Here is a 20,614-nt window from a genome sequence, read left to right as displayed (position 1 = left end):
TGTTATTTTCAGAGTCCCAGCACGATTCATCTTGTTTTGTTGCTATTTGTCAGATTGTCTGAAAATAAAATAACAAAGCACATCTAAAGACAAGCCTATGTCTACTCTACAAAAAGAAAACGAAAATGACGAAAACAATAGTACTACATTATATTATCTTATCTTAATTTTACAATCAATATCTTCTCTCTCGATGTGTGCCAGAAGAAGACATAGGCCCATGTTTATGCAATTTTCTTTCTAATTGATATATTGATTAGACAAGAATTAACTATTTCGTATAATGGAGACTTGAAGTGGAGTTGAGGATTTCTGTTTTAAATTCCAAAACAAAATTAAACCAACTGCAAAAGAACACAAGAAAAAGGATCGAGGTTGATAACTATTATTAGTTAAGGCCCATGCTAATGTAAACAAGGCCCGTTAATAGAGTCAACCAAGGACAAATATATAGTAGTATCTTATTACGGAACCGAACAAAAAGAGAAAAAAAAAAAACATTTGACTATTTGAGTTTTGTTCCAGGAACCAAAAAGAAGAAAGAGGTCTTAAAACACATTCAAATGCAGACATCTTACAGCTAATAAGATAACGAAAGTGATAGGTTTTGGTGGAGAATGATCAGGTTTGTGGTATGCCACAATAGGCCTTGGTCATGGTACGGTGAGCCTCCAATGTCTCATAGTACTCAAGAAGTCCATCATGGCGAAATGGTTTGTACGCTAAAGGATGGTCCTTGTCCACCATCTCCTCTGGTGTCGATATTATTCCTTCTTGGAACGAAAAGAACCCTAATGAGTACCTCGTTTCCACGCTCTCCATCTCAACCTTGTGGTAACACGCCTTGATTCTGTCGTTGCTCCACGCCTGATGTTTTCATATACGCACATAATTTAATTAACAGCATATATGACGATTGAAGTACTGATTAACATTTACTATTCAGCTTACCATGATGGCATCGCCTGCTATAACAGCAAACCGGGTAGGTGAAGGGATAAAAGGATACCAAACATCCTCTTTCTCGGATTTCAACATGAGTCCGGTGATGTGGTTCTGATGGAGAATGGAAATGAAGGTCTTGTCCGTATGAGATATGAACTTCCTGTTGGGTTCTCCATTAGGAAGTCTCCTGTATTTTAACAATCTAAGAAGGTAGCGTGTTCCTTCTATGTGTTTATCTACATACTTCTCCAAGTTAAAGCTCTCGAAGAGCATCCTTATCACAAGTTGCTCGAGGTCCGCTTGCATTTTCGCATATGCATGAACGATTTCACTATAACATATTACATATATCGTTAATAACATAGATAGCTAGTAAGGAGAAAATTTGATTGTGTTAAGTACTTAAGTTACTTGATAAATATATATATATAATACCAGAAACGGTCGTTGTCATGATGATCAGGCCACATAAGACGAGAGAATCGGCGGCACTGTTGAACATCGTTGACTTGGTCAACACCGAGGCCTTCATGAACGAGCTGAGCATCTGACATCATGGTGATGTAGCCGTGCCCGGCCTTGTGGTTGTCTTTCTTTATCTTGATGTCGGGAGGAAGATCAAGTAGTTCCTTAGCGGCCCCCAGAATCGACTGGTGAAGTTCTACTGGAAAGTTGTTGTATTCCGCCACAAACCATCCATGATGTTCCATGGCTTCACGGACGCGGTCTCTCGTTGAGTTCCAGAGCTCTGTGTCCGGTTTCAGGTTCTTGTCAGAAAGGTTGATGATCGGCAGCTCTGGAGTTTCATTCCCACTCATTTTCACTATAAAGCATCATATATAGTTAGTTAATCAGAAAAAGAAAACCATACAACACAATACTCTATATATTCCTCATAATATATGATCCAGGAAAATAAACTATATTACTCACGTACACTTAGAATATTTTTTAGTTTACTTACTCTCATATGACAAAAAGTAGAGAGACGATGATGTTGTTTATATACTCACATCTGAAAGATGCTCATGTAAAAGACCAGTTTGTATAAAGATGCTTTGCCTTGTCGTCCTTGTACGAATCAATTTTAAAATCCTCATGTCGCTGTACATTACCACACATAGAAATACAATCATATGAAATAGAAAATAAATAAATCGTAGTGTATTTATTATTGGGGCAAATTTGAGCCTAAAGGCGTGTAGACACAAATTAAAAGCCCATAATCGTGAACCGAATGGTCGAAACCGGGTTTGACATTTCCTAATTTCTCAACAGTAAAGAAGAAAAAAAACCTTTTGACTTTCCAAAGCCGCCGACGTTGACCACCTGCTCTCGCTATCTCAATCTCACACTTAATTACAGATGAGAAAGCTCCGACGGTGGCCTTATTATGTTTGTTCCCTTTTCCCCAAATATTCACATTGCTCCTCCCACCGGAGAAAAATCTATACTATACAGAATGCGGTGGTGGTGGTGGCGGCGGCAAGGGTCAGCTCCTCTCCTTCTTCTCCTAATAATCATCACTCATCTCGACCGTTCCTCTTCTGCAATTGATTTCCTCTACAATTCATTCAGCTCCGCAACCAACAGAACCAACGTGATCCTCATCAAAGATTCCCGAATAGACTCAAGCGTGATCATCCTCATCAACGACTCCGATCCTTTCTCTTTCGGACGCGCTTTTTACCCGCGAAAGCTCTCAATCATACCCGACCCAACTCGTAACCCGACCCGGCTCTCGTCTTTCTCAACTTCCTTTATCTTCTCCATCCTCCCTGACATATCCACAAGCCCTGGCTTTGGCCTCTGCTTCGTCCTCTCCAACTCCACCTCTCCTCCAAACGCTATCTCCAGCCAATACTTCGGTCTCTTCACCAACACCACCGTCCGATTCAACGCTCCTCTCCTCGCCGTCGAGTTCGACACCGGTCGGAACTCTGAAGTCAACGATATCGACGATAACCACATCGGAATCGACCTCAACAACATCGAATCCACCGCTTCCGTAACCGCTGGGTACTACGATTCTGTTAACGGGAGCTTTGTTCCCTTCAATATGCGTAACGGAAACAACGTTCGAGCTTGGATCGATTTCGATGGTCCTAACTTCGAGATCAACGTCTCCGTCGCTCCCGTCGGCGTGATTCGACCTCGCCGGCCGACGCTTAGTTTTCGTGATCCGGTTATCGCTAATTATGTCTCGGCGGATATGTATGTCGGCTTCTCCGCTTCGAAAACGAATTGGGTTGAAGCTCGGAGGATTCTAGCTTGGAGCTTGAGTGATACTGGAGCTCTTCGGGACATCAACACAACGGAGTTACCTGTTTTCTTGCTGAGATCTTCGTCGTCTTCTCTTTCCACCGGAGCAATCGCCGGGATCGTTATCGGTTGTGTTGTCTTCGTAGGTCTAATCGGATTTGGGGCTTTTCTGATTTGGAAGAAGCTAATAAAAGAGGAGGAAGAAGAAGAGATTGAGGAGTGGGAGTTGGAGTTTTGGCCTCACCGTTTCAGCTACGAAGAGCTCGCCGCCGCTACTGAGGTTTTCTCCTACGATCGTCTTCTTGGATCTGGTGGATTTGGTAAAGTTTACAGAGGGGTTTTGCCGAACAACAGCAGTGAGATCGCTGTTAAATGCGTGAACCACGATTCGAAGCAAGGTTTGAGAGAGTTCATGGCGGAGATCTCGAGTATGGGAAGGCTACAGCATAAGAATCTGGTTCAGATGAGAGGATGGTGTCGCCGTAAAAACGAGCTGATGCTCGTCTACGATTACATGCCAAACGGAAGTCTTAACCAGTGGATCTTTGATAATCCGAAAGAGCCAATGCCGTGGCGGAGAAGGCGTCAGGTGATTAACGATGTTGCGGAAGGGCTTAACTATCTTCACCATGGATGGGATCAAGTGGTGATTCATAGAGATATTAAATCAAGTAACATACTTTTGGATTCTGAGATGCGTGGGAGGTTAGGGGACTTTGGTTTAGCCAAGTTGTATGAGCACGGTGGGGCTCCAAACACCACTCGCGTGGTGGGTACGTTAGGGTATTTGGCGCCGGAGCTTGCTTCTGCGTCTGCGCCTACGGAGGGGAGTGATGTGTATAGTTTCGGTGTGGTGGTGTTGGAGGTTGTTTGTGGGAGGAGGCCGATAGAGTACGCGGAGGAAGAAGATATGGTGCTTGTGGATTGGGTTAGGGATTTGTACGGTGGAGGAAGATTGGTTGAGGCGGCGGATGAGAGGGTGAGGAGTGAGTGTGAGTCGATGGAGGAAGTTGAATTGTTGCTCAAGTTAGGTTTGGCTTGTTGTCACCCTGATCCAGCCAAGCGGCCGAATATGAGAGAGATCGTTTCACTCTTGCTAGGCTCGCCACAGGAGGATTTGTTGACTGGACTTACGCCGGCCGCCACCGTAGAAGACTCTGAGGCTGCACACGCCTGAGTTGATTTTTGCTTGCTTTCTTTTTGTTTTGTCTTGTCTTTGTCTTGAGGAATAGGAAAGTTGAAACTGATACATTGGCAAAAGCCTATTCAGATGCAAGGACATTACCGGAGCAAGACATAGAAGTAATTAGGAGACATATTTTGGTTCAATTGTTTTGTTTTTCTTTTTAATGTTTTTTTTCCCTATACGAATGTAAGTAAATCTGATTAGTGGAGTGTTTAAATTATCTACAGTTCAGACACTAACTATGGCAAAATGATTAAAAAAATAAAAGTGGTTTTCTATACGAGTGAGCCCACAATTACAAGCAGACTCTTCTTCAGTCTCCATGTGTGCAGAAAGATACATCTCTTGCTATAAATCTGCCTTGTTGGTCTGTAATCTTTCTCCCTAAATGGAGTGTTTGAAACTCTTTAATTTACATATCTATAAAGCTTTGAGTTTGACTCCTTAAAAAAAAAAAAAAAACTGAACCAATGAAATTTGTAACACCTATAAATTAGACAGGAACAGCACGCCCGACCAATAAATATGACTCGCAAGATAACTAAATCACCCAGTTTTATGTAATGAATTGGCCTACCAATAAACGGTCGCCCTATTAATGAGGATACAAGTAAGACGTTCTGGATGGTTGACAAGAAAGAAGAAGAAGAGACGTTATCGTCTTCTCGATAAAACTGGAAGAATATGGAAAATTGGCAGCTTCCAAGAAAGTGGTTGTGTCATCAGGGGTTGAGGAAATTAAACCAAGACGATCTTTCAATTCAGGTCCAATTAGAATCTTCGACTCACGCTATTAAAGAAAGAACAAAATAAATAAAATAAAAAAGTGGTCAAAACTGTATACAGTATCTTTTCTTTTTTTAACACACGTTTACCATTACAAAAAAATATCTCTTCATATATACATGACTTTTTGAGAAATCAATTTATATATTATTTACACAACCTAATTATATGGTATTAAAACTCAACACAAACATTATCTCTTAAAATGCAGGTTTAATTTTAAGAAATCAAAAGAAGATACTAAAATACTAGTATTATTTTGTTATTTTCAAAGATGAAAAGTCCAAAGGGGATATACAATTCAAATTAAATAATGGCGGATTAGGAACAAGCGGCTGCTAAGTTAACGATAATTGTCAAAGTTTAAAACTTACTATTGTGTATTTTACACATTCGTTTGTTTTCTTCGCACGTTACTATTTAAATATTTTGTCGCCTTGTTCTTTGTTTTTTTACATTATCTCTAAACCTTTTCTTGTCCAACACTTAATTTTACAATAAGTGTAATGAAGTTTACTACTCCATGTAAATTTAGTTTATCTATGTTGTATTTGTTTCATGTCGCCTAACAAGTTTTCATTCTGTCAACTATTTTGATTATTGATCCGGAAACCTAAGATGGTGGTGGTTAGAGACCTAGTGTTTTTTATTTTGTAAAGATCTTTGTGCCCAAATTTAAGTTTTATGGTTGCATATATAATGACAAAGACAAAAAAAAAATGTGCAGTGTGATTGATACATTAAAAACATGATTATGTCCAAACCCTTTACAATAATTCATTTCACACTGTACCGTGATTCTTGAGATAAAAGATTTTGACTTTAGTGTGGGATCATTTAAATAATAACTTTAATTAACGTCTTAACCAACAGTGCTCCTTCTAGATTTCCCAGAGAAGAGTCACAGCTGACGTACTAGTTTCTTTTTCTCTTTTTCTTATTCGTAAACTCAAAAAGCGTAGAACGTTATTTCTTGGTCACGTTCCGTCTCTGATTTTTCAACTTTGGTGAAGAAGAAGAAGAGACATACATGCATGTGTCTAAATTATGAACAGTGAAATCTCCTCAATGCAGATATATATATATATAAGGAGCAGAAACCAAACATTTACTTCATCTTCCATCTAAAATTCTCTCTTGAGTTTTCTCATCTGTTTCAAGAACTTGTTCTTTAATTAATCTTTTATTATTTTTTGAATCTTTGATCTGACACAAAATTAAAATAAAAAGAGAGAAGAGGAAAAAAGAAGAAGGGTTTTGATTTTCTTGGATACAAAATGGAGGGAACTAGTTTTCAGAAAGCGAGTAACAGTTTGAGAAGAAACTCATCGGCGTGGAGGAAAGATTCAGGAATGGAGATATTCTCGAGGTCTTCTAGAGAAGAAGACGATGAAGAAGCTTTGAGATGGGCTGCTCTTGAGAAGCTTCCCACTTTTGATCGTCTCAGGAAAGGTATACTCACGGCCTCACATGCCGGTGGAGCTATCAACGAGATCGATATTCAAAAGCTCGGGTTTCAGGATACGAAGAAACTACTAGAGAGGCTCATCAAAGTCGGTGACGACGAGCATGAGAAGCTCCTATGGAAACTCAAGCAACGTACCGATAGGTATAAAAAAAAAAAAAAAACTCATCCTTTCTAGTTTAGCTTTCAATCAAAACACCAAAACAGAGGAGCTCTGTTTCTTGTGCTCTGTTTTGTTTGATCATTCAGCTCAGGACTTAATATATAATTGTATGAAATTATGAAAATGACAGAGTTGGAATCGATCTTCCGACTATAGAAGTTAGGTTTGATAATCTAAAAGTTGAAGCAGAGGTTCATGTTGGAGGCAGAGCTTTACCTACGCTCGTTAATTTCATCTCCAATTTCGCTGATGTAAGAATGAGTTTTTGCTTATTTGTTTCTTTTGTCATCAGACAAACAAAAAAACACAATATTTCTCTAACAGCTGATTCTTGGATGATATTAACAGAAACTCTTGAATACACTACACCTTGTTCCGAACCAAAAGAAGAAGTTCACTATTCTCAACGACGTCAGCGGAATCGTCAAGCCTGGCAGGTGAATCTTTAGAGTCCATTTAAACCATTTTATTGAGAAATTGTTAAATATACTTGAACTTGTTGACCAATGAGGCAATGGCCATCTTTGAATTGTGCAGGATGGCTCTGCTCTTGGGTCCTCCAAGTTCTGGGAAAACGACCCTCTTGCTTGCCTTGGCCGGAAAGCTTGATAAAGAACTAAAGGTACCACTCATCTTTACCTCTCCCTCTATCTATTTTGCAATATCATGTGTGTGTTGTTTTCTTTTTTATCTATATGATTTGTGTGAATCAATTATAAATTTGATTCTTTGCCCTTGTAGCAAACTGGAAGAGTGACTTACAATGGTCATGGAATGAACGAGTTTGTGCCACAAAGAACAGCAGCGTATATCGGCCAAAACGATGTTCATATAGGTGAAATGACTGTTCGGGAGACTTTTGCTTTTGCCGCTCGCTTCCAAGGTGTCGGTTCGCGTTATGGTGAGTTTTAACAAGTCCTCTGTTTTCTATTTTTCTTGAAACATTCGATTCGGTATGTTGATTTGTGATAATCATCGAAGTTTTCGTGACGCATTAGATATGTTGACGGAATTGGCAAGAAGGGAGAAAGAAGCAAACATCAAACCTGACCCTGATATTGATGTCTTCATGAAGGTTTGTTATATAACTTATATTACTTGCCTCAAGATTTCAGTTCTCTTATATAACAAGTATTCCATTACAGGCATTGTCAACAGCAGGTGAAGAAACAAATGTGATGACAGATTATATCCTCAAGGTAAGGACTTTCCTATAAGAGAGAGTTATGAAAGTCTTATGCTTGAAAGTTGAAATCATCTAAACTCTTTTGTAAATTCTACAGATCTTAGGGCTTGAGGTCTGCGCAGACACTATGGTCGGCGATGATATGTTGAGAGGTATCTCGGGAGGACAAAAGAAGCGTGTCACTACTGGTGAAATGCTGGTTGGACCGTCGAGAGCTCTGTTCATGGACGAGATATCCACTGGTTTAGATAGCTCAACGACGTACCAGATTGTGAACTCCCTCAGAAACTATGTTCATATCTTCAATGGGACAGCTCTGATCTCTCTCCTTCAGCCTGCGCCAGAGACATTCAATCTCTTTGATGATATCATTCTCATTGCTGAAGGTGAGATCATCTACGAGGGCCCTCGTGATCACGTCGTGGAGTTCTTTGAGACCATGGGATTCAAATGTCCTCCAAGAAAAGGCGTCGCTGATTTCCTTCAAGAAGTAAGACTCTATTCATAAGAACACAATTATACGAGCGACTATGTTCCATGTCTTAAAAAATACTTTACCGATGACTACTCTGGCAGGTGACATCAAAGAAAGACCAAATGCAGTACTGGTCACGACCTGATGAGCCTTACAGGTTCATAAGAGTGAGGGAGTTTGCAGAGGCGTTTCAATCATTCCACGTTGGGCGGAGAATCGGAGATGAGCTCGCTTTGCCCTTTGACAAGAGAAAGAGCCATCCGGCTGCTCTAACCACCAAGAAGTATGGAGTTGGGATAAAAGAACTTCTCAAGACAAGCTTCTCCAGAGAATACTTACTCATGAAAAGAAACTCCTTTGTTTACTACTTCAAATTTGGACAAGTAAGTGATCACACGTCTTGAAATAAAATTTCCTTGTCTCCAAGACAGACTTATTGAAATGTTGTTGCTTCCATGTGTTTACAGCTACTGGTCATGGCATTCTTGACTATGACGCTTTTCTTTCGGACGGAGCTGCAAAAGAAGACTGTGGTGGATGGGAGTCTTTACACGGGAGCCTTGTTCTTCGTCCTTATGATGCTCATGTTCAATGGAATGTCTGAACTTTCAATGACCATTGCAAAACTTCCTGTGTTTTACAAACAAAGAGATCTTCTCTTCTACCCTGCATGGGTATACTCTCTGCCTCCTTGGCTCCTCAAGATCCCTATAAGCTTTATTGAAGCCGCTCTCACAACATTCATCACTTACTACGTCATCGGCTTTGATCCCAACGTTGGAAGGTACAGATACATTCATACATACACCAAACAAGTAAACATGACAACTTTGGATACTTATGGATGAGCTGCTAATAGTTCTGCTGGTTTCTTGTAGGCTGTTTAAGCAGTATATACTGCTCGTGCTCATGAACCAGATGGCTTCTGGATTGTTTAAGATGGTGGCAGCATTGGGAAGAAACATGATCGTAGCAAACACATTTGGTGCATTTGCGATGCTCGTCTTCTTTGCCTTGGGTGGTGTGGTACTTGCACGAGGTATGAGTTCATGCACATACGTCTGTTGCCAGTTTGTCATATACTCATATCAAATGCTTATCGCTGTTTTCCCATTTACCTGATCAAAACAGAGGACATTAAGAAGTGGTGGATATGGGGTTACTGGATCTCCCCAATCATGTATGGACAGAACGCGCTAATGGCCAACGAATTCTTCGGACACAGCTGGAGTCGAGTAATTATCACCCTCCCTAGTCCCCTGTCCTCTTTAGATTCGGAAGACATTTTCCAAGGTTTTGGTATTTCTTTTAGACAGGACTGATACGTTGGTTGTATTACAGGCTGTCGCAAACTCAAGCGAAACACTTGGAGTTACTGTCCTCAAGTCTCGTGGGTTCTTACCCCATGCATACTGGTACTGGATTGGAACTGGAGCCTTACTTGGATTCGTCATATTGTTCAACTTTGGTTTCACGGTTGCTCTGACGTTTCTGAACTGTATGTAAATTACTCTATTTTGCTTGTTCACATCTTCTGATACAAAAGCTATTTATCTGAAAACTCTGGAACTTTCTTTACGTACAGCCTTGGGAAAGCCTCAAGCTGTTATGGCAGAAGAGCCTGCGAGTGATGGAACCGAGCAAGAACTTCAGTCTGCTAGGACAAACGGTGTAGCTGAAGTCGGTGCCAATAAGAAAAGAGGAATGGTGCTACCATTTGAGCCACATTCAATTACCTTTGACAATGTTGTATACTCAGTTGACATGCCCCAGGTAATATCCTTGCTCGAGGGTTCTATATCAGTAATGCAAGAAACTTCCTACTAATCTTTATTTTGTGATTTTTCCTGCACAGGAAATGATAGAGCAAGGCACACAAGAAGACAAACTTGTCCTGTTGAAAGGTGTGAATGGTGCATTCAGGCCAGGCGTGCTCACGGCTCTCATGGGTGTCTCTGGCGCTGGCAAAACCACTCTGATGGATGTTCTGGCCGGAAGAAAAACCGGTGGTTATATTGATGGAAACATCACAATCTCCGGTTATCCTAAGAATCAACAAACATTTGCCCGTATCTCAGGATACTGTGAACAAACTGATATTCATTCCCCACATGTCACTGTTTACGAGTCCTTGGTTTACTCAGCCTGGCTCCGATTACCTAAAGAAGTTGATTCAAACAAGAGAAAGGTTATCCAGAGACCTTATCATTTCCAGAAGTTAAATGAGGAAATTNTGTTCAACTTTGGTTTCACGGTTGCTCTGACGTTTCTGAACTGTATGTAAATTACTCTATTTTGCTTGTTCACATCTTCTGATACAAAAGCTATTTATCTGAAAACTCTGGAACTTTCTTTACGTACAGCCTTGGGAAAGCCTCAAGCTGTTATGGCAGAAGAGCCTGCGAGTGATGGAACCGAGCAAGAACTTCAGTCTGCTAGGACAAACGGTGTAGCTGAAGTCGGTGCCAATAAGAAAAGAGGAATGGTGCTACCATTTGAGCCACATTCAATTACCTTTGACAATGTTGTATACTCAGTTGACATGCCCCAGGTAATATCCTTGCTCGAGGGTTCTATATCAGTAATGCAAGAAACTTCCTACTAATCTTTATTTTGTGATTTTTCCTGCACAGGAAATGATAGAGCAAGGCACACAAGAAGACAAACTTGTCCTGTTGAAAGGTGTGAATGGTGCATTCAGGCCAGGCGTGCTCACGGCTCTCATGGGTGTCTCTGGCGCTGGCAAAACCACTCTGATGGATGTTCTGGCCGGAAGAAAAACCGGTGGTTATATTGATGGAAACATCACAATCTCCGGTTATCCTAAGAATCAACAAACATTTGCCCGTATCTCAGGATACTGTGAACAAACTGATATTCATTCCCCACATGTCACTGTTTACGAGTCCTTGGTTTACTCAGCCTGGCTCCGATTACCTAAAGAAGTTGATTCAAACAAGAGAAAGGTTATCCAGAGACCTTATCATTTCCAGAAGTTAAATGAGGAAATTGAAATGATACTAACAATGTTCTCTGTTGTTTTGGTACAGATGTTCATAGATGAAGTGATGGAGCTGGTGGAGTTAACACCGCTAAGGCAAGCACTGGTTGGACTACCTGGTGAGAGCGGTTTGTCAACAGAGCAACGAAAGAGACTGACCATTGCGGTGGAGCTGGTTGCAAACCCTTCCATAATCTTCATGGATGAACCTACTTCAGGATTGGATGCACGAGCTGCTGCCATCGTTATGAGGACTGTAAGGAATACGGTCGACACAGGCAGAACCGTCGTCTGCACCATTCACCAACCTAGCATTGACATCTTTGAAGCCTTTGATGAGGTATTAAAAATTACATTAAACGCGAATCTGAAAAAGAACTTTCAACCATTTGTTAACATGGTTTGGCTATGCATATATATGCAGTTATTTTTGCTGAAACGCGGAGGTGAGGAAATCTACGTTGGACCTCTTGGCCACGAATCAACCCATTTGATCAACTATTTCGAGGTAACAAAACAACTTAGATAATCACACTAACCTTACAATTTGTATTGGAAGAGAAGAAAACATGGACTGAATATGTATTGTTGACTANCTCGAGGGTTCTATATCAGTAATGCAAGAAACTTCCTACTAATCTTTATTTTGTGATTTTTCCTGCACAGGAAATGATAGAGCAAGGCACACAAGAAGACAAACTTGTCCTGTTGAAAGGTGTGAATGGTGCATTCAGGCCAGGCGTGCTCACGGCTCTCATGGGTGTCTCTGGCGCTGGCAAAACCACTCTGATGGATGTTCTGGCCGGAAGAAAAACCGGTGGTTATATTGATGGAAACATCACAATCTCCGGTTATCCTAAGAATCAACAAACATTTGCCCGTATCTCAGGATACTGTGAACAAACTGATATTCATTCCCCACATGTCACTGTTTACGAGTCCTTGGTTTACTCAGCCTGGCTCCGATTACCTAAAGAAGTTGATTCAAACAAGAGAAAGGTTATCCAGAGACCTTATCATTTCCAGAAGTTAAATGAGGAAATTGAAATGATACTAACAATGTTCTCTGTTGTTTTGGTACAGATGTTCATAGATGAAGTGATGGAGCTGGTGGAGTTAACACCGCTAAGGCAAGCACTGGTTGGACTACCTGGTGAGAGCGGTTTGTCAACAGAGCAACGAAAGAGACTGACCATTGCGGTGGAGCTGGTTGCAAACCCTTCCATAATCTTCATGGATGAACCTACTTCAGGATTGGATGCACGAGCTGCTGCCATCGTTATGAGGACTGTAAGGAATACGGTCGACACAGGCAGAACCGTCGTCTGCACCATTCACCAACCTAGCATTGACATCTTTGAAGCCTTTGATGAGGTATTAAAAATTACATTAAACGCGAATCTGAAAAAGAACTTTCAACCATTTGTTAACATGGTTTGGCTATGCATATATATGCAGTTATTTTTGCTGAAACGCGGAGGTGAGGAAATCTACGTTGGACCTCTTGGCCACGAATCAACCCATTTGATCAACTATTTCGAGGTAACAAAACAACTTAGATAATCACACTAACCTTACAATTTGTATTGGAAGAGAAGAAAACATGGACTGAATATGTATTGTTGACTATGCAACAGAGTATTCAAGGAATCAGCAAGATCACAGAAGGGTACAACCCAGCAACCTGGATGCTTGAAGTCTCAAACACATCTCAAGAAGCGGCTTTAGGAGTCGATTTCGCCCAACTCTACAAAAATTCAGACCTTTACAAGTAAGTACATTTCACAGTCATGTTAAAGCCAAATCACAAATTTAACATCAAGATTTAAATCTCACCAATAACATTCTCTCTTATCATAGGAGAAACAAGGAGCTTATCAAGGAGCTAAGCCAGCCAGCTCCAGGATCAAAAGATCTGTATTTCCCAACACAATACTCGCAATCCTTCTGGACACAATGTATGGCTTCTCTATGGAAACAACACTGGTCCTACTGGAGAAACCCTCCTTACACGGCCGTCAGATTCCTCTTCACAATAGGCATTGCTCTCATGTTCGGCACAATGTTCTGGGACCTTGGAGGCAAAACGTAAGCGTAACCTCCCCATAACACAAACCTTGATGCTGGCTAGGTTTCAAGACTGACATAATTTGAATTTTTTCATCTTCCAGGAAAACAACGCAGGACTTATCCAATGCAATGGGTTCAATGTACACAGCTGTTCTCTTCCTCGGGTTACAAAACGCAGCTTCAGTGCAACCAGTCGTCAACGTCGAAAGAACAGTCTTTTACAGAGAACAAGCCGCCGGAATGTACTCCGCCATGCCTTATGCTTTCGCTCAGGTAACTCAAACAAATCCATCCGACCGTGATAAAGTTCACATTTTTATTTCCAACCCAAAATCCCTAAAATTCGTGTTTATCAGGTTTTCATCGAGATACCATACGTCTTCGTGCAAGCGGTGGTGTACGGTCTCATCGTGTACGCAATGATAGGGTTCGAGTGGACGGCGGTGAAGTTCTTCTGGTACCTCTTCTTTATGTACGGATCATTCTTAACATTCACCTTCTACGGCATGATGGCTGTGGCTATGACTCCGAACCACCACATCGCCTCCGTCGTCTCCTCTGCTTTCTACGGCATCTGGAATCTCTTCTCCGGCTTCCTCATCCCTCGTCCCGTAAGTCTTCACCCTTATTATTTATTTAATTTCAAAATAGGCTATAAACGTATTATAATATTACGTTTTGACCCCAAACTTTTTAATGAAAACAGAGTATGCCAGTGTGGTGGGAATGGTACTACTGGCTTTGCCCAGTTGCGTGGACATTGTATGGATTAATCGCATCACAGTTCGGTGATATCACGGAGCCAATGGCTGATGGTACTACTGTGAAGCAATTCATTAAAGATTTCTATGGATACAGAGAAGGTTTCTTGGGAGTGGTCGCCGCCATGAACGTCATCTTCCCTTTGCTCTTTGCCGTTATCTTTGCTGTTGGAATCAAGAGTTTCAATTTCCAAAAACGATAGACAAGTTTTTGCATTCTATTTTCTGTAACAATAAGAAAATATATTTTTTTGTTTATTATATACTATTCTTTCCTTTTTTTGTAATGCTGTATTGATATATAAATAAAAGGATGATCAACAACGCTGGATTTAGATTGAATCCTCTAACTAAATGTTACATACAGAGCAGGTTACTATCTTATAAGATGTGTTACAGACAAAACAAAGCCAAACGTAATCCAGGTTTCTTGTGTAATAACATAACAATCTCTTGATGTGTGTATTCCTTTTTTCTTGGTTTCTAACCTCCGCATGAACATTGTCCATCTCTAAAGTGGTGGAAATGCTCAGCATCTCTAACTGAGATCTCTCTTCTTACTGTTTTGGAGATGAACTTTACTGTATCGTGGCAACTCTCACACATATTGAGGTTCTTTGTCACCCAAATCGGCATTCCTGGGACCGTGTTGATCAGACCAAATGCTATGGCTTTTCTTTCGCTATGTCCACAGAATATCTCATCTCTCGAAATCTCTGTCTCATCCATAGAACTCGATTCTGAACTTGTAGTAACCCCAGCTTCACTCATTTTCTCATAGAACCCCTCTAAAACAGTGTTGATCTCTTTTGTTTGAGGATGGTAATTGTCATCGCTAAGAAAGGCGTGAACTTTACCCTTTACTTCAACCCAACTACATCCTGCATCAACTGTTAACCCGTTTTCTTTCATCATTCTTCTCACTTTTGCAACTTCTCTCCATTTTCCACAATCAGCATACAGATTACATAACAGAATGTAGTAGCCAACACTTTCATTGTCCAGCTCAAATATGCGCTGCGCTGAAAGCTCACCAAGATTAATGTTGCGGTGAATCCTGCAAGCGTTAAGTAAAGCTCCCCATACAGCTGGATCTGGGGTTACTGGCATTTTCTGAATAAACTCGTGTGCTTGTTCTAACTCTCCTGCACGACCAAGCAAATCAACCATGCAAGCATAGTGCTTCAAGTTTGGAGTAACACCATATTCCTCCATAGTGCTAAAGTACATTAAACCTTCTCTCACCATTTGGGATTTGCTACAACCACATAACAGTGAGATGAATGTAATCTCATCTGGCCTTACTCTGGACTCAACCATTTTGTCAAATAGCTCCACCACCGCCGACCCTTGACCCCGTTCTGAATATCCGGTTAGAAGAATGTTCCATGATGAGACATCTTTTTTCTGTGAGTTGAACTGATTCCAAGCAATGTTCATTCTCCCACACCTTACATACATGTCTAAGAGTGCATTTGGAAGAAAATCATCAAGCCCCACTCCTGTTCTCAGTACATGAGCATGAATCTCTTTCCCACACATCAGAGCTCCGATTCTAGCACAAGCTGCTAATGCAGCTGTTAAGGTTATTGCATTCGGCTGCAACGTCATTTTCATTTGTCGGAAGAATATCAAGGCCTCAAAACACCGGTTGTTGAGTCTAAGCCCTGCAATAATCGATGTCCAAGATATTACATTCTTGCGGGGGATGTTATGAAAGATGTCCAAGGCCTTATCAATGCATTTGCACTTCGAGTACATATTAATGAGATTGTTTGCAACAATCACATAGGATATGAGCCTTGCCTTAACCGCAAGCTTATGGAGCTCAACACCTGTGTCAAGATCACCTAGAGTAGCACAAGCAGATAGAACAGCAGCTACTGTTATTTCGTCTGGCTTCACGGAATCTTGATCCATCATTCTGTAAGTGTCTATGGCCTTCTCGGGCAGAAAATTATACTCATAGCCTGAAATCATAGTGGTCCATGACACAATGTCTTTGCGCTCCATTCTGCTGAACAGTTTTTCAGCTTCACGCCATGACCCAGCATTTAAGTACATCTGCGTTAAAGAGTTGCAGACAGATACATCAACAACAAAACCAGTGGTTATCACATAAGCATGAATATCCTTTCCTAATCTTCCATCTCCAAGAAGCTCACAAGCAGAGATAACACTTGTCATAGTCATCAAATCAGGATCAACGGAAAGCCCACGCATTGCAAAGAATAGCTTCAACCCTTCATAACACATCCCATTCTCAAAGTACCCCGAGATCATTGCGTTCCACGAGATTATATCTCTCCTAGGCATTCTATCAAAAAGCAACCTCGCGCTCTTCACATCACCACACTTCACATACATAGTAATCAAAGCGTTTACTACATCAATATCCAAATCATATCCGTATCGAACCACATGGACATGAACCTCTCTTCCTCGAGCTAGATCAGGTATACCTCCACAGGTTCTCAATACACAGGGGAACGTATAGACGTCAGGCTTCACACCACCAACCCACAACATCCTATGATACAAACACATAGCTTCGTCGAAATAGCCTTGCTTCGCATAGCCACCGACCAACACGTTCCAAGAAAACAAGTTTCTCTCAGACATTTTACCAAAAACATACCAGGCATCAACCAAATTACCAAACCTGACAAACATAGCGAGAAACGCGTTGCCGAGTTCAACACCCAGGCTGCTCATGGAATTGAGAGCAATATTATAAACCTTAGAGCCTTCCTCATGTGCTCTCTTCCACTCGCAAAGCCTGGCCAGAGCCACAAACACATCTTCGTCAACAGTAACCCGCAACTCCTGCATAGAATTGAGAAGCTTCATAGCTTCCTCCAGCTTCCCGTTCGCGCATAGACCATGTAACTGAGAATTCGAAAAGTGGGTACTGCTTGAACTCGAGCTAAGAACAACAGATAGTCCTTGAGATTTTCTCAAGAAAAGTTTCCGAATTCCAAAATTCCAATAGAAACGAACGTTTCTATGCTTATGAGCCTTTCTTAGGAAAGAGTTGGACTTGCCTGGATTGAAATAAAAATGAGGACTTTGAGCAGAAGACGCCATCGTAGGAGAGACAGAGCAATGAACATGGTCACACCAGTAGAGGTTTTACATTTGGGGTTTTAAGGCGAGAAGATAAAATCGACAAAACTCTTCCCTTTAATTAACGGATGATCTTCCTCTTCCAAACTATGTCGTTTTGGCCTTAATTTACTCGTTAATTACTTTTTTGTTTTGGTTAAAGTTCACTTTCAGTGTTCACCAAAGTTACAGAGAAGATGATACTGTATTATTGAACTTGAAAATTTTATTACTTTCGTATTGGTATCAAAGAGAAGAAACAACAACGAAAAAAAACGCATATGACTAAATGATTAATTTGTAGTCTTTCTCTCACACTAACAAAATCTTACTCCGACCAAAACGCTAAAACCAACACGCAAACAATCCNAGACGTCAGGCTTCACACCACCAACCCACAACATCCTATGATACAAACACATAGCTTCGTCGAAATAGCCTTGCTTCGCATAGCCACCGACCAACACGTTCCAAGAAAACAAGTTTCTCTCAGACATTTTACCAAAAACATACCAGGCATCAACCAAATTACCAAACCTGACAAACATAGCGAGAAACGCGTTGCCGAGTTCAACACCCAGGCTGCTCATGGAATTGAGAGCAATATTATAAACCTTAGAGCCTTCCTCATGTGCTCTCTTCCACTCGCAAAGCCTGGCCAGAGCCACAAACACATCTTCGTCAACAGTAACCCGCAACTCCTGCATAGAATTGAGAAGCTTCATAGCTTCCTCCAGCTTCCCGTTCGCGCATAGACCATGTAACTGAGAATTCGAAAAGTGGGTACTGCTTGAACTCGAGCTAAGAACAACAGATAGTCCTTGAGATTTTCTCAAGAAAAGTTTCCGAATTCCAAAATTCCAATAGAAACGAACGTTTCTATGCTTATGAGCCTTTCTTAGGAAAGAGTTGGACTTGCCTGGATTGAAATAAAAATGAGGACTTTGAGCAGAAGACGCCATCGTAGGAGAGACAGAGCAATGAACATGGTCACACCAGTAGAGGTTTTACATTTGGGGTTTTAAGGCGAGAAGATAAAATCGACAAAACTCTTCCCTTTAATTAACGGATGATCTTCCTCTTCCAAACTATGTCGTTTTGGCCTTAATTTACTCGTTAATTACTTTTTTGTTTTGGTTAAAGTTCACTTTCAGTGTTCACCAAAGTTACAGAGAAGATGATACTGTATTATTGAACTTGAAAATTTTATTACTTTCGTATTGGTATCAAAGAGAAGAAACAACAACGAAAAAAAACGCATATGACTAAATGATTAATTTGTAGTCTTTCTCTCACACTAACAAAATCTTACTCCGACCAAAACGCTAAAACCAACACGCAAACAATCCCAAAAAAAAACTTTATCCGTCATCATCTAATTGTTGGTTGGAGTAGATTTCTCCGATAGTTGGCTCGCAGATTCTCCTGGTGGTGCATCCTCCTTAGACACGACAGGAATCTTGACTGATGAAGCTCTCTCCAATTCCTGCTCGAGTTCTTCTTCAGACATGAGAGTGTTGAACTGTCCTTCCAGCGACTTAGCAGCAGCTAACCATGCAGTGACTATACCGAGCAGGATGATTCCAAGGTAAGGCGTGGAGTTGGCGAGTGAGCCGAATGTAAGGATCATGAACTGCTGGATTAGAGCACCGCCTGATTTCCCCAATGGGTTGCAGACTACATCAATGGCAGCTTTGCCTTTAACCTGCAAAACAAATGGCACATACCGTAAAAATCCAAGATCGAAAGAATGCAACTACGTTTTTAAGAGAAAAGTGAGAAACCTTGGTGTCCTCATCCAATGGGATATAAGCCATTTCTTTGCAAGGATCAAACAAGCTGTACTTGGCGCTCTTGCTGAAGATATTCTGGAGAGCACCAACGTACACAGCTGCGAGTAGCGGTGTCATACCAAGCTTGGCAACCAGTGGTGCAAATGGGCCCCCAAACAGTATCAGAGAGAAGAAGGCAACGCCGGTCAATAGCAGAACGGTTGGCGTGATCTTTGCAGCTACTCCCCAACCATACTTCTTAAACACATATTGGCTGAGAAGCATCATTGTGAATGTTGCAATACCCGTGCAGGTTGAGAAGTCTCCCATAAATGCTGAGTACTCGTTCGGGCTAGGGAACTGCATTGAAAGAAAGGATTTTTTTTAGGTTCTTAGACGACAGTGTAGTAGTACTAGTGGTAAATAGTAACTTATCCATGAGGATTTTGTTAACCTGAGCTTTAAGCTTTGATTTCCATGTGACTTCAACAAGGTTGATACTAATTCCATATGCAACCACCAAAGTAGCAAGATCCCTAATGTATGGTGATGACACCAAAAACTTCAAGCTCTCCATTGTTCCCATTTGTGGTTTCACCTGTAACAAATCAGAAAAAACCAGATAAGCTGCGCATTTAGTTACATAGAAAAACCATTAGTATTTTCATATTTTGTATGTTTAACCATATTATTACCTTCTTCTTCTTGCTACGGGTTGGGAGAGGCACATATCTATTCACCCACCAGTAGAGGAAACAGATGGCAAGTCCCATTCCCACGACAATACTCATCATAGCTTTTAATGATACAGCCCAGCCATCAACTCCAGGGCCAAGATTCTTTCTCATGTTAGAGAAATATTTCACAGTTCTTCCTGAGAAAATAAGTGCAACATTTGCTCCTAGTCCAAACAAAGGATAGAACTTTTTGGCTTCGTCAACCGTTGTAATCTGCCACCAAAAGATTGCATGCAAGTTAATTCACAAACATCATAGATATTGACTCAAACGGTTCCAAATCTTCAAAGGCTACCTAACTTAAAAACCCATAAATAAGACTATAACTAGCAGTAGCCTAAAACAAAAAGAAGAGTGTAATCTCACCTGATTGGCAAATCCCCAGAAGAGAACTGAAACCACAACACTACCCCAAAGCTCAGCCATGACATAGAACAAACAGAAACTCCAAATCCGCATGATTGCGAGAGGACCCATGAATCTGGGGCCGAGCGTCGCAAGGAGCTTATCAGCAAGAGCTTCAGGGTGAATCAAGTTGCTGAGAGGGTACATCACAAAACCAAAGGCTCCAAAGTAGACAATAAAAGGAACAATAACAGTGTAAAAGAGAGCCTTTTTAGAGAGAACATTTGAGAGTTTGGTGTAAAGCAACATAAAACCAATAGCCATAGGAAGATTCACCCATGTCTTCAAAAAGGGT

General features: G+C 41.0%; 5 protein-coding genes across 9 annotated transcripts; 2 read left to right on the top strand and 3 right to left on the bottom strand.

Annotated features, from left to right (window-relative positions):
- On the bottom strand, window positions 367-2,049 carry LOC104740244 (probable 2-oxoglutarate-dependent dioxygenase AOP1). 3 transcript variants are annotated; one of them, XM_019236428.1, is made up of 4 exons: window positions 1,959-2,049; window positions 1,381-1,768; window positions 952-1,276; window positions 367-867 (listed from the first exon to the last, which is right to left on the bottom strand). In XM_019236428.1, the coding sequence occupies exons 2-4, from the start codon at window positions 1,761-1,763 to the stop codon at window positions 622-624; spliced, it is 954 nt and encodes a 317-aa protein (XP_019091973.1). In that variant the 5' UTR covers window positions 1,764-1,768; window positions 1,959-2,049; the 3' UTR covers window positions 367-621. The 3 variants fall into 3 exon arrangements, with proteins under 3 accessions (XP_019091973.1, XP_019091972.1, XP_010459096.1); XM_019236427.1 differs by having other exon boundaries at window positions 1,910-2,000; XM_010460794.1 differs by lacking the exon at window positions 1,959-2,049 and adding an exon at window positions 1,883-1,899.
- On the top strand, window positions 2,315-4,673 carry LOC104740243 (L-type lectin-domain containing receptor kinase S.1). The gene has a single exon (XM_010460791.2). The coding sequence runs from the start codon at window positions 2,339-2,341 to the stop codon at window positions 4,382-4,384; it is 2,046 nt and encodes a 681-aa protein (XP_010459093.1). The 5' UTR covers window positions 2,315-2,338; the 3' UTR covers window positions 4,385-4,673.
- On the top strand, window positions 6,289-14,642 carry LOC104740242 (ABC transporter G family member 40). Of its 3 annotated transcripts, XM_010460789.2 has the most exons (24): window positions 6,289-6,788; window positions 6,938-7,058; window positions 7,156-7,244; window positions 7,345-7,429; window positions 7,549-7,708; window positions 7,806-7,882; window positions 7,953-8,006; window positions 8,091-8,483; window positions 8,570-8,851; window positions 8,936-9,252; window positions 9,347-9,507; window positions 9,600-9,703; window positions 9,810-9,966; window positions 10,054-10,139; window positions 10,392-10,417; window positions 10,908-11,019; window positions 11,102-11,434; window positions 11,519-11,809; window positions 11,894-11,977; window positions 13,107-13,240; window positions 13,330-13,557; window positions 13,641-13,812; window positions 13,896-14,150; window positions 14,246-14,642. In XM_010460789.2, exons 1-24 carry the CDS (start codon window positions 6,457-6,459, stop codon window positions 14,501-14,503), a joined length of 4,311 nt encoding a protein of 1,436 aa, XP_010459091.1. In that variant the 5' UTR covers window positions 6,289-6,456; the 3' UTR covers window positions 14,504-14,642. The 3 variants fall into 3 exon arrangements, with proteins under 3 accessions (XP_010459091.1, XP_010459089.1, XP_010459090.1); XM_010460787.2 differs by lacking the exons at window positions 10,908-11,019; window positions 11,102-11,434 and having other exon boundaries at window positions 6,457-6,788; window positions 10,054-10,241; window positions 10,324-10,656; XM_010460788.2 differs by lacking the exons at window positions 6,289-6,788; window positions 6,938-7,058; window positions 7,156-7,244; ... (1 more) ...; window positions 10,908-11,019; window positions 11,102-11,434 and having other exon boundaries at window positions 7,630-7,708; window positions 7,789-7,882; window positions 10,054-10,241; window positions 10,324-10,656; window positions 14,246-14,503.
- On the bottom strand, window positions 14,615-17,442 carry LOC104743319 (pentatricopeptide repeat-containing protein At1g15510, chloroplastic-like). Its single transcript, XM_019236194.1, has one exon. It carries the CDS (start codon window positions 17,385-17,387, stop codon window positions 14,784-14,786), a length of 2,604 nt encoding a protein of 867 aa, XP_019091739.1. The 5' UTR covers window positions 17,388-17,442; the 3' UTR covers window positions 14,615-14,783.
- Window positions 18,592-20,608, bottom strand: LOC104740241 (ADP,ATP carrier protein 2, chloroplastic). Its single transcript, XM_010460786.1, has 5 exons — window positions 20,281-20,608; window positions 19,873-20,127; window positions 19,632-19,775; window positions 19,190-19,537; window positions 18,592-19,110 (listed from the first exon to the last, which is right to left on the bottom strand). The coding sequence occupies exons 1-5, from the start codon at window positions 20,581-20,583 to the stop codon at window positions 18,781-18,783; spliced, it is 1,380 nt and encodes a 459-aa protein (XP_010459088.1). The 5' UTR covers window positions 20,584-20,608; the 3' UTR covers window positions 18,592-18,780.

The sequence above is a fragment of the Camelina sativa genome, chromosome 14 (assembly GCF_000633955.1).
Source record: "Camelina sativa cultivar DH55 chromosome 14, Cs, whole genome shotgun sequence".
NCBI classification, from domain to species: domain Eukaryota; kingdom Viridiplantae; phylum Streptophyta; class Magnoliopsida; order Brassicales; family Brassicaceae; genus Camelina; species Camelina sativa.
This window is presented reverse-complemented; position numbering and strand designations above follow the sequence as displayed.